We start from the raw sequence: 16,837 nt of genomic DNA on the forward strand, positions 1-16,837 counted from the left end.
GAAAAAGACATGACCGATGCTCGGAAGATCAAAAGTTGTAGCGAGAAACAGAAAGCAAAGGAAAGTGAAGTGAAGAGAGGAATGACGGAAGAGGGGAGAGTTGACATGTGATACCCCAGTTATCTGGGGAAGTTCAGCCGAGGAACTCCACCGCGCCACGAATGCCTCAATCACTCTATCGCGTCGCCTGCCTCGGGGTTCAGACAGAAATTACATAGAATAATCTATAAAATAATTAATAAAATTATTTAGATGCGCCAGTTTTGCGCACACTGCTATAGTATTGAAGACCTCGGTACATGTAGGGCAAATTGAAATTGGATACAGAATAGTGCGATAGCCTGGATAAAACAAGAGGATATAAGTGGTGTATATACAGAATAGCACGTTGGGTAATAGTGCAATAGAAGAATCAAGAAATAACAGAGCTATGGCGGAGACTTGCTCTCAGTGGTATCATTACCCGCATCCTTCTTGGATGCTACGTTGCCAGCAACAGGCATGGATCTAGCAGGACGCAGGCCACTGTTAATCTGAGCCGCAATCTGCGACATCCTGAACTTCTCAAAGCTCTCGGCGTCCTGCTTCTGAGCGGCCCAGAGTTCATCAACGGTAGACCCGAGCTCTTCAAATGCCTTCTCTCTCCCGAAGCTGTCGAACTGCGACGGAGATTGTTCGTCGTGCAGACGCTCCAGTCTTTCCCGGAGAGCAGCAAGGTGTGCATCGTCATCGCCATCACCATCGCTCTGGCTCAGCGATGGGTCCAGGAAATCACGGCGCAGGTTCTGGCCGAGACGGTGGATGTGGCCCTCTTCGGAAGTCATGGCACGTGCATGGAGAGAGGTCATCGAGCTGGTTCGGGAGAGGTGGATGGCATATTGGTCAGTTTCTTCGTCATCGATGGCGTTCTCGTTGTCCAGAAGACTATTATTCAAGTTGTCGCCGACAGCGGTGGATCCGTGTCCGTCGTCACCAGAATGTTGAGAGCTGGTGTCCGGTGCGGTAGAGGTTGTGGCAGGCTGGGGGACAATGCGAGTCTCCGGGTATTCGTCCTCGAAGCGTTGGATCATCCTATGCAAGGTGAAGTCCAGGAATTGCAGACGACCTGTCGCAGACGAGATTAGCATATCTACAGATAAAAAGTCGCGCGTAACACTCACGATAGTTTGCATCATTGCCAGCCCGGTCTTCGCGGACGAGAGCCGACTGAATCCGAGTCCGAATGTTGCGTGCGGACGCCAGCAGGTTCTTCGACATGTCACGGGGTCGCTTGGTGACGACGCTTCGAGACTTCCGTCGCCTGGGCGTTGTAGTGCCACTCGCTGGCGCCGAGATGTCGCCAAGAACGTCGCTGCCATGCTGATCTAGGTTGCCCAGACAAACACCCAATGCCTTGACAACACCTGTGCCGCCAATGACGTAGTCTTCGTCAGGAGCGGGCTCACCTTCATCGTCACATGGCTCGTCGGGAGCAGCCGTGTTTCCGACGATATGCTGCAAGATCTCCGGCACAGGAACGTCCTTGGTAGCGGATGGGGTGATGGGATCAGAGAGCTCCTCGGCAATCGCGCCGCCCTCGAGATTTCGAAGCGAGTAGGCCACAATCTGGGATGCCAAAGCTTTCACAACCTCATTGCTTTCTGCACTTGGAATTTCAATGTCCACTGCGATAATCGTTCGTGACACACGGACAGCTGCCATCATAGACGCGTAGACAGCGCACGCTTCTTCCTGGGTAGCCGGGTCCCGAGCGGATGCCAGAGCGGCGATCTGAGGGTTTTCCAAGATATTCAAGTGGCACAGGCTGGGACACTCGGATAGCACTTCTGCAAGACCAATGACATGGTCTGGTGAGAGATCAACGTCGGCAAGATGGATGCGCTTCAGAGATGGCATCTTGGGCAGGAAGCGGCGGAATGCCCCCAAAGCCTTGGGTTGTGCCGAAAATAGTTCGAGGTTGTGAGAGAAGTCAATAAAACGAAGGTTGTGGAGCTTCGTGAAGGCTTGAAGTAGCGGGCAGATCACGGAAGGATTCAAGGAACAGTCCGCCAAACTAAGCGCATAGAGAGGCAGCTCGGGTTCAATGGCGTCCACGATAATATCAAGATCATCCTTGATAGTGTTTCCGCCGAGATCGAGACCCTCGCACTGCCCGGCTTTCAAATATTCGACCACATGTTCAAGGCCCTCCCTGGTCAGGTTGTTGTTGGCGAATCCGAGTCTGCGCAAGCCCATAGTAGTGGCTGCCTCGCAAATTTTCCGCACCTCATCAACAGACGGTCTGCATTCACTCATGAGCAATTCCTCCAGGTGGTCGCCACCAAACCGTTCCGCCAAGGCGTTTGCGAAAATGGTGCTGACATCAAGGGCAGATGTCTGGTCCTGGCTTTGGGGCGCCGAACCATCTGCTGGAGCCTGTGGCTTGGGGAAGGGAATGCCTGACACATCGATGGCCTTCAAAGATTTGGAAAGATGCACAAAAAGACCTATATGGCGCCAGCCCTCTCTGCCGATCTTGGGATTACCCTTCAAAGACAGCTTCTCCACCACACCCCATCGTTCATCGCTCTTGACCGGCGATTCCGACCGTCGAGATCGTCTCCGACGGTAGCGCATCTGCTCCACGGTCTTGGTTGAGAGTAATGCTGCGAGGATGGCTCGCACGGAATCGTTGGTCAGTGCACAGTTCTCAAGAATAAGCTTGCGGACAGGAACAACCGCGAGCCAATCGCTGAATGTTGTGATATCTTGAGGGGTCATGGGGAAGTTACTGAGATTCAGGGCTGCCACAGTGCCCGGAGACTCAGCCAACGTCGAGGAAGGCGAAGAGATCTGATCAACCACTCTCTTGAGAACAGGGGTTTCACGCAACTGGCAGCAGCGACGATAGATGCGCACCGGATCGGTGGTTGGGTGACCCTGTGTTTTCGAGCGAGAGACACCAGGCGCTGGAGCCCGGGGTTCATCTTCATCATTGTCGGCATCCAGTTGCAACGGGACCGAACCATTCGCCACTGCTTGCCTCCGCTTTCTTTCCTTGCGCTCCCTCCTCTCCTCCTCTGATCGCTTTTTCTTCTCTTGCTTTCTCGTGGGGTCCTTGCCTTCTCCGTTCGGTTTGGAATCGGAGGACTGAGAGCTGACTGTGCTGGCCGAGGCAGTTGTAGATTGAGCAGTGGTATCGTCGGCCCCTGGAGTAGAAGTCGGATTTGGGACCGATGTCTCCTTTTCAGCCACCGCAGACTGGGGGTGTTTCAATGCCCCGGCCTCCGATTTGAGATCGGATTTCTTTGACTTTTGGCTGTTGGATTCCGACTGAGGCTGCCGAAGTTGGTTCGTTGGAGGTGCTTCCTCGTCAGAGTCCCGATGGGAGACCCCTGCGATTTCAACGTCCACACAAAATGCCACGCGATTGAGCTTCGACTGGTTTAGGTCCGCGATCTTGCATCGGTCTCGGCCGTGATCGACGTTCATCACGCGCCGGGGGCAGACCGTTCCATTAGGGGCTATCTTAGGTAGCCCACCGGAGTTAGACGAGAATTTGCGGAGAGCATTGTGCAAGAAGGAGGGTCCCTTAGGAGAGGATGAAGTAAAAGGACCAGGGTCATCTTTCTTCTCATCTTCTTGGTCCTTGGGTGAGTATGCTGCGCCGAACGGGTTGTGCATGTCGAGGGGCGAAGTCGCTTTGGGGCTAGCTGGACTGCCTTTTAAGCTCGACTGCGACGGGGGCGTTGATCCAGATGAAAACTTGGAGCTCAAGCTCGAGATCCACGAGTTGCGACGGCTCCCGATAGGCTTGGGGCTGCTCCGCTGGGGCGCCGGGGATGGCGTGGGTGGTATCGATTCCGCATTCTTGTCTTCTGATAGCGCGTTTTCTTCTAACGATTCTTTCGTCTGTGGAGAAGCTTCTTTCGATTCTGAAGGGAATAAAGCCGAAGATGTTGGCAGCGGGGTACTGTTCGATCGAGATCTCCGGTGTGACTTGGGGGGTGCGGTCGCTCCGTTGTCATCCCTACCAGGCCTACCGTTCGCAGTTGATGTCACGGACTTGGTCCGAGACAGCTGATCTGAAGGAAGGTGTCAGAGGATGCTCCCCGCCTTGAGAAACCACCAAACCGCATGGTTATACTGTGTGGGCATCAAGGCTATCCAGTGCGACTTGCCTTTTTGCGAATGGTGAAGCCAGCTCACATCCACCGTTTCAACTCCTTCCATTTTGATCCGCCTTGCCCGATCTCACGGTTGATGAAAAATAACCCCGAGGCGCAGAAGCCGGCCGAGGTCGACGGGTGCCAGCTGGGTGGCGTTGTGCGATCGAGTGGAATGACAGGGTTGGTCTAGGTCGAGTGACACATGGTTGGTTGATCCCCCACTTCTCACTGATAATTGTAAGTCTACCGGGATAGAGGGCAGCGATGTCGGGTGGGAAGAGAAAGCGCTGGAAATTCCGCTGGTCCGCAGGATCGGCGACCGAGGGGCGGTATTCACAAAAAAAGGCAAAACACGACACGAGCTGTTCTACTGCGAGTACACTGCTACAGATGATGACAGTGAAGCAGTCTCATCAGTGAACGATGGGAAAGATTCATGGCGCAAGAGAAGATAAATGAGGAAAGGATAAGTCCTCACGAGCGCTGGCGTCCAGATGTGGAAGAGGGTGCATCGCATGGGGTGACATAATCGAGTCATGCAGGCACGTGAGGCCAATTATCCGGGGAGGATCTATACTGGATTGCATGGGTTTAATTGGTCTATTTTGGATGATTAGATAGTATAAAGCTGGTGGAATATTGGCCCTTTGATATAACCATGGTTCTTCTAATTATTATTGGGTCTGGGGGATGTGGCGGAAGATCAGAGATCGGGTGGATAGTGGGGGCGGACTATAGACAGGACATCATCTCTGATATTGTTTTTTTTTTTTTTTTTTTGATATATTCAATATATTAGCAGATCATTGAGAGAAGAAAGTAATAGTCTTAAGGCACTCATATGAATTACATATAGAATATTCTTACCTAGAAAGAGAAAATGGGAATTAGTTGAGAAAAACGGGAAGTCATGATAGACAGTAATATCAAAAGAGTAAAAAGAGAGGAGAAAAGAATCAAATCAAATCAAAAGAAAGAAAAAAGAATATCCACGGGGTGGATTGAACCAGGGACCTTTGGCTTGGGCTCCTACCGCAGTAGGTGTTAAGGATATAGCGCTATTTGCAGATGGAAAGTCTCAGCTGGCCTCACTACCACTCACATTAGGAGTGGCAGTTTACCAGCTGATCAATCTTCCCAGGGCTGGTGGCTGGTATATCAACGACTTTACCACTAGGCCACCAGTCCTTGGTTTGTTGAAGGGTGACCTTTAAATTCCCTAATCAGGAAATAGGTACTTTATTAGAGTCATCTCAGGCATCAAAGACTCTGCGAATAAAAAAGTACCAAAACTCCATTGGAAGCAGACTTGCAAGACCCATTGCAGAAAAGTCACCATCCATCTACGTACTCAGAATCGCACCGATCTGGTTCTCAAGTGCCGTGGCCCCCATGACCTCCTTCATCCCCTCATCACAATACTCTGGCTGATCCCGGAAGTAGAACTGAGTATCCGAGATCTCGACGGCACATCCATACAGCCGAGAAGGCGGAACGCGGATGCCCTTGCCATCAACAATGCCACGGCCGTCGCTCTCACCACCTTCCAAAAGAAGAAGAATCACCGCCGAGACCATCTCCACGGGAGTGAATCGGTTCGCAGGGAAACCATTCCAGCTTTCGCTGTCGACGAGGTTCGTGCGCACGATGCCGGCGCAGATGGCGTTGACCTGGATGCCTTCGACTCGGAAGTGTTGCGCAATGGATCGCATGAACCCGACGGCTCCATCTATGAGCCGTGGCAGTTGTCAGTTCATAAAAACATACCCGCAGCTATTTCGCAATGAGAGTGAATCACTCACACTTGGCAGCGCAATACAACGGGGCATAGTACGCGGGATAGAGCCCACCACAGCTTGAGTTGATCACCAAGTGTGCGCCCTGTCCGTGATGGGGCGACAGTCGGAAATAATGCAGAGCCAGATAAGCGGTAAACGTCAGCCCCTTGAGATCTACTTCAAGGGTCGTGGGGTCCAGCTCCGGGGGCGGACTATCACCATTGGATTCGACATGGTTGGCATAGAAGTTGGTTCTCTCGATGACACCCGCATTCGCAAAGACAAAGTCAATCCGGCCCTCTTCTCTGAAGACGGTCTGGAATGCTGTTCCGAGGTCCTTGTAGTCACCCACGTCGGCTTTGTGGACCCTGGCCTGCGGAAGTTCTTCCAGCGCCTGCGCAAGACGTGCCTCGTTTCGGCCGAGGATGTGAATCTTCCAGCCGCCACGACAGTCCAGAGCTTTGGCGAGGTCAAGGCCCATTCCGCTGGCTGGTTCATGAGAAATATTTGGTTAGCATGGTATAGTATTCATGATTTGGTGTGGGACGTTTTCATACATCCTCCAGTGATCAAGGCCACTTTAGCCGCCATCTCTTTATATATATGTATATGTATATGTATGTATGTATGTATATAGATGGGTCAGATAGATTGATAGATGATAGATAAATAGACTGAGAAATGGAGGTGTGGAAAATAATTGCTTCCCCAGACTGTCACGGGAGAGATGTATATATCAGTGGGGGTACCAGTGGGAACCCATTTACCTGAGACCCGGGATTTGGACATCGGGAGAAACCCGATATTCAAGTATGATCTCGTTTTTGAGACCAGGGGGCCACGCAGCCAAGCCAGATCCTTCGGAGGGGGGGGTTTCAGGTGACTGGTAACGGCTTGAGATCGAATCAGATAGGAGTTTCTCCATTTCCAGCGTCTGTGGGTAGTTCAAGAAAGAAAAAAAAAAAAGGGAAACAAAAGAATGCACCACATCCCAAGGTCGGTTATGATGGCGTCGTTCATACTTTCATTAGTCTTTCATACTATCAGAGGTGCCCATGAGACAGCCGCCCCACGTGGAGACAAAGAAATGCAAGATCCACTCGCGCCAGCTTTCCTGGTTCTCATGATGTCCCATTGGAACCATGACTTTTCTCAGACCAAGTTGGGTCGATTTCCAGCTCCAAGCGAGTATAAACCACACGTGGAATCAGGGATTATATCCCGCGTAAGCTGCGGGGTCTACCCGGGATTCTCTCTACCGCCTCTCTGCAATTACGAACGTGTTATACAAGGATGATATTGGGAGTGTTACAACCCGAGTGGTATTTCGGCTATTCTTGCGCAACTCTAAGGAATCGCATCGGCCAGCTGGGAGGTTTCTTTGTGCATCATCTGGAACAGTGGCTCCCACACCGTCACGGCACGTTTGGTGGCCGCGCCATTGCCCATCTCCCTCGGCTTGTAGTAAATCAATTTCTCTCCGGAACACTCCAGCAGCTCCCCTGTCATGCCCGTGGAATCTTCCAAGAAGGTCTGGAATGCTTTCACAATCGTCTCGACCGGGGTAAGACTGGAGATTGGTTAGTTAGATCTATAAACACTGATAAAACAAAGTACAAATGGGACGTACTGCTCGGGAGCCACTGCGGCAATCATCTCTGGGGGAATGATCGGAGTAGGCACAATGCCTGGAAGCACACAGTTGATGAAGATGTTCTCCTTCTGCTTCAGCAGGGGCGCGATCCCTTGTACAAAAATGTTCACGGCGGCCTTGGCACCACAATACTCGGGGTACGAGGGGTGAGGGAAGATCGACGCAATGCTGCTGGTCACGACAATGCGACCGCCAGGCTGGGGGTTGTGTCGCATGAAATGCGTGGCGAGCTGCACGCCGTAGACCACGGCTTTGTAGTCGACGTCGGTGGTGGAGAGATCAGGCTCCGGGGGAACATCGTCGGCCTTCTTCTCGCGCCAGTTGTAGATGTAGACCGAGGAGCGGTCGACGATGCCCGCATTGGCACACAGAGCATCAATCCGACCCCAACGCCGAAACGTTTCCCGGAAGGCGTGGACTTGATCTTCGTACTTGGCGAGGTTGGTCCGGACGAACATCGCGTTGTCTTGTCCCAGACTCTCGACCAGCGCGTCGCCGGCCTCCTGCTGCAGGTCGAGACAGGTGATCTTCCAGCCCTGCGCGCAGAGGGTTTGGGCAATCTTGATTCCCATGCCACCCTGTTCGTTGATTAGTATGCCATTGATTAGTTGTTTTGTAGAAACTCACGGTAGCTCCGGTGATGATGGCAACTCGGCTTTCGGAAGGCGATGTCATGGTTACTAGATTTCCAAGGCTCTAAGTCTGATGATCCTGACAAGAATGATCTATAGCTGATAACAATTTTGCAAAGAAAACGATGCTGAAGTTCTCAAGTGTTTTCAGCCCAAGGAAGGTTTATATGTAGATCTCGGATCTCGGATTCCTCGGAGTTTCAAAAGCTGTAAAGTAAGAGAAACAAAAGAAAAGGAAAAAAAAAAAAAAAAAAAAAAAAACCAATTCTCAAGCTCAACGTGCACTTGGCAACCGCTAGTCCGATTCCTTTCATTCAGTGGGAAACCCGTTGGCCCCCCGGAGATGGCCCGCAACTGGGGGCGTATACACCACTCCAGAAAGAACTGGAGACCCCTTCTGTTCCTTTCAACATCTCATTGGGCACCAGACTTCAACCAAAGGCCAGCTCAATGGGTGCCCATTCATGTTTCCCAAAAGATCGGCACGCTCAGATAGCAGATCGGCCCCCCTCATAGCCGTCAGTTGACTTCCCTTTCAACAGCCCATATCGGAGGTTCCACTCTTTTCGGAAGGATTTCGAATGATGGGCTGTCCACCGGCAGTCCACCGGCAACAAGCAAAGCTTGCCCCGACTGGCCGTTTTTATGGCCAGGAGAGTTTTTCTTTGTTCGTTCTTTACCGCCACTACACGTGGGCGCGTTAGTCCAAGCGCAGAGCAAGCCACCTACCGGGGTTTATCGCCAATCTAGTCCGTTTTCGGGGGCTCTTTGGGATGAACTAGCGCCAATGGCTGGGATGGTACAATCTTGGCTGGGAAACTTTATACGATCTACTACATTTTAGGGAGATATCAAGGTTGTTGGAAGTCAGAGCAAGTAAGCCAAGAGCGCCCAAAGGAGAAAAAGACTATTGAAGGATCAAGCTAATCCAGAAGCTAAAGGGCTAGCTAAGAAAGAGGGGCCACGACAGTGATCTACATCACAGTCTCAATTAAAGGATACAGCCCCAGAATCCCAATGGTTTCTACCGAACCCACCTGGTTGGCATGATTGGTAGGAACATCCCTAGTCGTCGCGACGAGAGTAGCGTGGAATTTTCAAACAAAGAACTATCTACAATTCCTCATTTTATAACTAATGCAATTCCAGGGTTCAGCTCGAGTCCTGCTTTTTTTTTTCTTCTATCTTCCCCTGCTCTTAACCCTGAAGTACTTTTTTTCTACTTTGATTCGAAAGCACAACGCTGCGATTCAAGCATGATGGCCGAGAAAGAGACCGGCGGAGCAATTGAAAAGCCTGACCCGCCTAGCTCTACCTCTGAAGTTGATACCCTGGCAGAACCTGTTGTCACCTTCAAGACATGGATTGTCTGTGGCGTAAGTATTCATTCCTGCCATTCGGGCTGTGGGTGTATGCAGTAGTAACAATTTACAGATTCTGTCTCTGGGATATGGCCTGTCTTTCTGGTCTATTCCTGCGATGTCGGCCATCGGCACCCAGGTGTCTACTTCCTTTGGTGAACCCAATTCCTATGTTTGGTTTATTCCGGTGAGTCAATCGTCTTGCTGGTTTACATATATTGCAATACTGATACAAAGCTAGGCTTGGACAATTTCTATCACTTGCGCCTTTCTCATTTTGTGGGTGCCCAGGGTTTACTTACCAGGCCAAATATACTAATACTGGCTAGTGGACCTATGACCGACTTGTTTGGTCGTCGGTGGTTCCTTGTCGGAGGAAACTTGGTAAGGACCCCCGTTCCATTATACACATTCACGTTGCTGACCGTATCCCTATAAACAGATCTGCTGTGTTGGTCATATTATCGTGGCATCCGCCAAATCTTCAGACCAGGTCATCATCGGCCTCGCCGTCTCTGGGTTTGGAGCAGCGAACTGTCAGGTGAGTAAAGATGATCCCATACGGACAAATGTCGAGGCTGTAACATGACTGGCTTACCAACATTCCCTATAGATGGCTGCATTCTCGCTGCCAGAACTCCTCCCTAACAAGTGGAGGCACATCGGAGTTGTCATCGCCGACATAGCCGTGTTTGTAGCGGTGATTGTGGCGCCTGTCACTGCCCGCTACGGATTCGAATTCGACACTTGGGAGTGGAACTTCTGGGCTCTGGCAATCTTCCAAGGCCTTTCATTCTTGGGGTTGCTGTGCTTGTATTTCCCTCCTAACCACCCGTATATTTTACCTCTTCCTATATCTTCGTGCTCATAGCTGACAGTGCTATAGGAACGGAGTCTCATACATTGATGCCTTTAAGTCGTTGGATTACTTTGGTAAGTCTCTCCCCAAGTCACTCCCACCAGCAATCTCCAACCCATTCTCACGAACCCGAACAGGAGCCTTCCTCTTCATAGGCGGGGCCGTCCCCTTCCTAGTGGCCATCGTGTGGGCAGGCGTTTACGACTCCAACGACCCCCATGTCGTCGCCCCCCTAGTTGTCGGCGTCGTGGTGCTAATCTGCTTCGCCCTCTGGGAAACCTTCGCCAATCTCAAGTACCCACTAACCCCAACCCACGTCTTTACCAGCTCCTATGGAAGAGATCTCAGCGCGCCGGCTGTGGCACTCGCAGTGGTAAACATGTTCTACTACTCCTCGAGCATCCTGTGGCCACAGATGATCACAGTGTTCTACACCGATGGCGGCAAGGACTGGAAGTATGCCGTGGTTCTCTCCTTGGCCCAGGGCTTCCCCATCCCGTTCGGAGCATTGCTGCTCTCCGTTCTAGGGAGTCGTCTACGCCACTGGAACTGGCAGCTCACTGGTTCAGTGTTTGTGATGGTTCTGTTCGGGTCTTTGATGGGCCTGGTTACGCCGACTAACAAGGGGACTATGATTGCGTTCCTGTTCCTGTCGCAGACGGCGTATGGCTGGGCGATTTATCTTAGTATTGCGATTACGCAGATGGGCGTTGAGCAGAAGAATCTGGGAATCAGTGGTGGGATTTCGGGCTGTGTTCGCTTTGCGGCTGGTGCAGGTAAGTCTATATCCATGCCCCCTATTGCAATCTCGACATCTCTGGTGAAATACATCAGCTAACATATACGGGACTTAGTCGCAACTACTATCTATCAAACTGTGTATTCCACCACCCTGACCAAATACACCGCGCGATATGTCCCTGCGGCAGCCACTGCAGCCGGTCTCCCTCTGACCAAAGTCACCGACTTGATGACCCTGCTGGCCCAGCAGGACACGGCAAGCATTAGCAAGATGTTTGGTGCCGCTGTGGCAGCCGCGACGGCCGAGGCACAGGGTCAGGCCTACTGCAAGGCGATCTTGTAAGTTTCCGACCATCTTACCGGCTACTCATGTCATCTTTATTGAACACATCTAGCACCGTCGCAATGGTATCCATGGCCTTTGGAATACTGGGCATCGCGGCGTGTCTTTACTGCAAGGACGTCGACGACAAGATGAACAACAAGGTATGGATTCTTTTCTTTCTCCGCTTCTCACAGCGACAAATCTAATCTAATCATCGATGTTTGTATAGATTGAGGTATACCTGGAGAACACTGATCTTGCTGAGAGAAACGAATATCACTGAATGGGGCAAGTCATTGACGGTGGTAACTCTCGTGTCCTGCTCAAGTCGGGTGAGATTTTTGAGAGCAAAGAATCTCATCAAAGGGAGAATGGTATCAATTTCCAAGGTAGGAGGGCCTGGGTCAGCAGGAGGGACAAAAGTGCGGCGGGAGAAGGCTGGCAACTTGGGTATTTAATGAGTCTATGGAGGAGTATAGTTCTTGCAGTTTACTCAACAATGAATGTTTTCTTTTTGGAATGAATGTGGAAACGGCATAGTAGAGATGTCATCGAGCGCTGCATCAGGTAAGGTCATGTATTGAAGCTCGGCTGGACAAAAACTTGCTGACACCTTGAGAGCAAAGTTCTAAGCAAGTCTCTCGGTCGCGCCACTAATGAGTTATTCCTTGCATTTCTTGTCCACAGGGCCAGGTTGAATGAGTACTTTTTTATGAACAGAGAAACTGTCGTCATGACGAGCGCTTGGCTCGACCAGAAAGATTGAAGTCAAGAACGTTTCCAATAATATTGATGCAACCAGCCGGGTTGTTTGAAGAGCACCAGAAGATCTATACTGGCGTCGAGCATGCCCGAGGCCTTCCACATAATAAAAACGGGTATCCACAGAATGAAAAGAAAAGAACAAACATGAAAAAGAAGCCCCACCAGGGACGCCCCCGAAAAACAGGACGGCCTATACCCGGAGAAAACAGGGGGGGAAAAAGCAAAGAAACGCCTCCAAATCATGCAAAAATGAGGGTGAAGTGGTCATCACGGCGTGAATCCTGCAACAATCGCAATCCAGTCCACGCATCGTCCCTTCAACCCGCACTGGATGAGAGGTCCTTGAGGATCTCCCATCCATACTCGTCCTCCGGTTTCTCGGGCTCCATTCCAAGCGCATTGCGGTATGCGCGGACCTCATTCTGGAGACCGGCAACAATACGAACCGGGAGGTCTTCTTCCTCTGACCGGAGACGGTGGGCGTTGCGGATCATTTCGGCGCATTTCATGGTCTGTGCGTGCCAGTAGTCCCGGTCAAGCCGGCTCTCCAGATGGGCATCTCGCTCGGCTTGGAGAAGGTTGTTATAGTGGTTTTTCTGGTAGAGGAAATGCATGTTGTTGTTCTGACAGTAGTTGCGGATCTGCTCAACCATCGTGCTGACACCAGCCTCGTAGTCACCGATCAACTTCGTGTTCTCCATCTGCTCGCGTTTGAGATCTTCGGCAAGACGTTTCTCCTTGGATAGTGCGCGCTCGAGCTCTGCAATACGGGCCGCTGTAACAATGGTCAGTAGGTGAAAACCATGGTAGCAGGACTTGAAGGATAACCGACCAGAAATTTCGCCGTTCATTTGCTGTACAGCGGGGTTTGCGCTGTCGGAAGAGCCATGCTTCTAAAGTTGGGTCAGTCACGACCACTCCACGCCTCTCGGCCGGAAGCTCAACCAACCATTATTTCCTCGGCACTCGAGACAATGTTCTTTGTAACGTCGCGATTGTTCCGCAAAACCTCGCTCAGTTCCATTACCATCTCATATAGATGATGCAAATCCATCTGATGTCCCGCATTCATCGGTATACCGGTATTCATGGCACCCATGCCTCCACCATTGACTTGAGACGAGGTATGAGAGAGTGCGGGGGACATGGGCTGCCGAGGAATGCCCCCCATGTTCGGTGTGCCGGGAGAACCATCATAGCCCGAATACATGCTCGACCCGGGAGTGTTGCTGTTCATCGACATATCGGCGAGGGCAAACGCACGGTTGAGTTCTTCGAGTTGAGGATCGTAGGGATCAATGGGTCGGGAGGTGCCGCTGTCCTCGTCGTACCAGGAGGCGTGGTTTTCAACGCCCAAGACCTCCTTTTGAAACTTCTCAAGGTCACGGCGAGTAACGTGGGTGGAACGACGGCGGTGCCCACGTGTAAAAGGTGCCTTGGAAGGGGGGGGAGGAGCTAGCGCCCTCGATGATGGCGGATGTACACTCGAGTAAACAAGGGGCGAGATCGGGGAGCTCAATCGCAGGGTCGTCGTTCCGCTTGAATGTCGCCAGGGAGGTGTCGGCGCCTTCGTTGTCAGGCCGTGAACCAGTCCCAAACAGGTTAGGCTCCGGAGCCTCGGCGCCTGCGCTCCGATGGAATTCCACGGCGTCGCTCATCTACGAGACAGAGAGAGATCGCATGCACTGTAGGCCCCAGACGGAATTTGGTGTTGAGATGCCAGTGTGCAAATGATTCTTTCCTCGAGCATTGCGTTTCGTGTTCGTTGCGTTTTGGTGGGCTCGAATTTTCCGACCGACCGGAGACCGGGGATGTAGGCGTAATCGATCAGGACCGGGTGGGATTCGGAGCGAAAAACAGGGTCATGGCAGGAACAGTGAAGTTTGGGGCCGTTGTTTCATGGCACCTGCTTTCAAAGGCCCATGGATTTGGCTTTTTTTGCAGTTGCAATCGACCAGTGCTTTCCTGAGCCCCTTGCGCCCATCCAGGTTCCGGCTGGGTATATCCCGGGCAAGTACTGGGGGGGTTGCTTGGGTACTTATACATGGAGACAAATGGCTTGGAGCTACTCCAGGGTGATACCGCCCTGATTAAAAGATGCTTGGATTCTTTGTTTTTAAAAAATGCGTTTCGTGTTCCACATAAATTAAGTCTGTTTTGCTTTCGTCAAGTCATATCAAGTAGCGCCTCCAATTTTTGATCCGATTCTGGAAGCGGATAGTTATGGCTCTCGGCGACGCTTGTTTTTTGCTGTGCAATCCTCCCTCCGACCCTTGCAACGAGCATCCGCATTTTCTCCAGTTCCTGAACTAGTTCTCCGTCCCGGGTGACCAGGTTTGGCTGAATATCCCGTCGAGGGTTTTGAAAGGGACCTAGCAAGCGTTGGAGGTGATGCAGCTGATCCAGGCGTCGTTGTCGCTGCTCACGCTGATTGTCAAGTTGGGCGAGTCGCTCCCGAAGCTGCTGGTACCTGTACAACAAGCGTCAGACAGGCGGAACTCCAACCGAAAACAACAGGGATGACTTTGCCAGCTGACCTTGTGTTCTCCTCCTCGCTCGCACTCTGGCCCTCCAACTCGACAGGCAGATTGACGATATTCCTGGGCAATGTCAGTGGGAATTTCCCCCACATACTGTTCACAAGGCCATCGCAAATCTCACAGGTGTCGCGACAAGTCCGTAGTTTTTTCGACACCATTGGCAAAAGCAGCTCGACTGCGAGCGTCTTGGCTGATCGAAGACCTGTACAAACTGGAAATCTGCTGGGCAACATGGTGTATTGCCTGCGAGGAATAAACAACGCGATTATGTTGCTTGGCGGCAGCGTTCACTGAAAAACACCGAGTATAAGCATTGGACAAGCCGTACATTCTCGGGCACCAATATGCCACACAAGAGGCGAGCCGTACCTTTGTGCAAGACATCCTCAATCACCTTGTCGCTCAGTTCCTCCTCGGTCTCCACAGCGTAGTTTCGCCAGTCATCGGGTAGATCAAGGCTCTCCGAAAAGATTCGGACTTGAGTCCAAATAAATGATGATTTCAATTCAGAGATTGTTCGTGTCGAGTCCATCTCTGCGCTCGAGCAATTCAAGACGGTTCATCCTAACGATGCTCTCCCACGAGACCGCGCGACTGCCCTCCCAACGCGTTGTTATCGATAAGATGACGTCACGTGATATTAATCTTCTACGTCAACATGCTCTTCGTCAATCTCGACACTCTCACATACTCGTTATTCTAAATGTATAGGCGACACCTTCCAAAATTTCCCCTTCTTGATTGTATTTTTTTTTTTAAAAAAAAAAAAAAAAAAAAAAAAACAGGAAAAGTCTACGGTACCTTAACACTACGAGTTCAGCTGGCCCATGCCCGCCACTCCTAGCTAAAATTTACCCTAATTCTTTCTTTTCTCAAAAGATGCATATAAGTGTACACTGAAAAACTCAGCACTATACTGACACGGTCAATATAATGTTATCTAATTATCGTTCTGTGGTTCGACTACCACCGAGGCATTAAGCATGGAGGTGGACCGCAGGGCCAACAGCCGGACCTCGGCTACTTAGCCACGCCTTGTCTTCTCCGCAAAGATCCACAGTGATCACCAAGGACCCCAAGAACAGCAAACTCCCTAATTTTGGCAATACATTGTCGCGGCTGTAAGTTACTCCACTACTCGGCCAAAAGTTACCAAATACCGGGTGAGACAATCGCATAATGGCGAGCAAGCGGCCCGTGGGCCTTCTTTTCGACATTGGGGGAGTGTGTGTAAGTTCATTTGACATGATCTGTCTGATCCCAGGAATGGTTACTGACAGGTTTTGTAGGTGGTCTCTCCATTCCAGGCCATTCTCGACTACGAGCTGTCTCAGAAGATCCCACCAGGATGGGTCAATTTCAGCATCTCGCGCACATCACCCCACGGCAGCTGGCATAACCTGGAGCGGGGCGAGATCAAGATGGATGCCGAATTCTTCGCAGCATTTAACCGAGATCTACGGAACCCTGATCTATGGAAGCAGTTCCACGAACAGCTCCGAAGGAAGAATGGCACAGACAATGCGACACCTCTCCCCCCGCTGCCGGCAGTGGACGCCGAATGGCTCTTCTGGGAGATGATGAGGATCTCCCGCACCCCCGACCCTTACATGTTCCCTGCTCTGAAGAAGTTGAGGGAATCAGGGAAGTACCTGATGGGTGCTCTCTCCAACACCACGATTTTCCCCGACGGACACCCCTACAACGACGATGTGGCGGGGGTCAAGTCTCAATTCGATTTTTTCATCTCGTCAGCGCACACAGGCCTTCGCAAGCCCGATCCGAAAATCTACCAAGTCGCATTACAGGAGATGGACACCTTGGCCAAGGACCGAGGGTTTGCAGGCGCGAACCCGGCAGATGTTGTGTTCTTCGACGATATCGGCGAGAACTTGAAGGCTGCAAAGAAAGCTGGGATGCGCACAGTTAAAGTCACACTCGGGAAGACCCAGGATACGGTCAAAGAGCTGGAGCAGATCACCGGTCTTTCGCTCCTAGAGGGAGATGATAAGGCACGGTTGTGAGAAATAGAGT

General features: G+C 51.4%; 7 protein-coding genes across 7 annotated transcripts; 2 read left to right on the top strand and 5 right to left on the bottom strand.

The window, feature by feature from the left end:
- Positions 1 to 428: 428 nt before the first annotated feature.
- On the bottom strand, positions 429 to 4,212 carry NUU61_006428 (putative cell wall biogenesis protein Mhp1; the record flags this gene model as incomplete). The annotated part of the gene is made up of 3 exons (XM_056656956.1): positions 429 to 1,105; positions 1,161 to 4,018; positions 4,109 to 4,212. The coding sequence occupies 3 exons, from the start codon at positions 4,210 to 4,212 to the stop codon at positions 429 to 431; spliced, it is 3,639 nt and encodes a 1,212-aa protein (XP_056509756.1).
- A 1,279-nt stretch (positions 4,213 to 5,491) lies between these two features.
- On the bottom strand, positions 5,492 to 6,407 carry NUU61_006429 (uncharacterized protein; the record flags this gene model as incomplete). Its single annotated transcript, XM_056656957.1, has 2 exons — positions 5,492 to 5,877; positions 5,951 to 6,407. The coding sequence occupies 2 exons, from the start codon at positions 6,405 to 6,407 to the stop codon at positions 5,492 to 5,494; spliced, it is 843 nt and encodes a 280-aa protein (XP_056509757.1).
- An 866-nt stretch (positions 6,408 to 7,273) lies between these two features.
- Positions 7,274 to 8,255, bottom strand: NUU61_006430 (SDR family oxidoreductase; the record flags this gene model as incomplete). Its single annotated transcript, XM_056656958.1, has 3 exons — positions 7,274 to 7,496; positions 7,557 to 8,158; positions 8,208 to 8,255. The coding sequence occupies 3 exons, from the start codon at positions 8,253 to 8,255 to the stop codon at positions 7,274 to 7,276; spliced, it is 873 nt and encodes a 290-aa protein (XP_056509758.1).
- Positions 8,256 to 9,468: 1,213 nt separating this feature from the next.
- Positions 9,469 to 11,781, top strand: NUU61_006431 (uncharacterized protein; the record flags this gene model as incomplete). The annotated part of the gene is made up of 10 exons (XM_056656959.1): positions 9,469 to 9,588; positions 9,647 to 9,760; positions 9,815 to 9,852; positions 9,903 to 9,957; positions 10,016 to 10,114; positions 10,187 to 10,407; positions 10,460 to 11,208; positions 11,287 to 11,512; positions 11,569 to 11,659; positions 11,728 to 11,781. 10 exons carry the CDS (start codon positions 9,469 to 9,471, stop codon positions 11,779 to 11,781), a joined length of 1,767 nt encoding a protein of 588 aa, XP_056509759.1.
- Positions 11,782 to 12,580: 799 nt separating this feature from the next.
- On the bottom strand, positions 12,581 to 13,921 carry NUU61_006432 (uncharacterized protein; the record flags this gene model as incomplete). The annotated part of the gene is made up of 3 exons (XM_056656960.1): positions 12,581 to 13,156; positions 13,213 to 13,718; positions 13,759 to 13,921. 3 exons carry the CDS (start codon positions 13,919 to 13,921, stop codon positions 12,581 to 12,583), a joined length of 1,245 nt encoding a protein of 414 aa, XP_056509760.1.
- Positions 13,922 to 14,429: 508 nt separating this feature from the next.
- Positions 14,430 to 15,335, bottom strand: NUU61_006433 (kinetochore subunit FTA4 family protein; the record flags this gene model as incomplete). The annotated part of the gene is made up of 4 exons (XM_056656961.1): positions 14,430 to 14,733; positions 14,801 to 14,863; positions 14,925 to 15,093; positions 15,173 to 15,335. The coding sequence occupies 4 exons, from the start codon at positions 15,333 to 15,335 to the stop codon at positions 14,430 to 14,432; spliced, it is 699 nt and encodes a 232-aa protein (XP_056509761.1).
- A 647-nt stretch (positions 15,336 to 15,982) lies between these two features.
- NUU61_006434 (HAD family hydrolase) lies at positions 15,983 to 16,827 on the top strand (the record flags this gene model as incomplete). The annotated part of the gene is made up of 2 exons (XM_056656962.1): positions 15,983 to 16,033; positions 16,093 to 16,827. The coding sequence occupies 2 exons, from the start codon at positions 15,983 to 15,985 to the stop codon at positions 16,825 to 16,827; spliced, it is 786 nt and encodes a 261-aa protein (XP_056509762.1).
- Positions 16,828 to 16,837: the final 10 nt, after the last annotated feature.

The sequence above is a fragment of the Penicillium alfredii genome (genome assembly GCF_028826965.1).
Source record: "Penicillium alfredii strain IBT 34128 chromosome Unknown utg000009l_segment0_segment0, whole genome shotgun sequence".
NCBI classification, from domain to species: Eukaryota; Fungi; Ascomycota; class Eurotiomycetes; order Eurotiales; family Aspergillaceae; genus Penicillium; species Penicillium alfredii.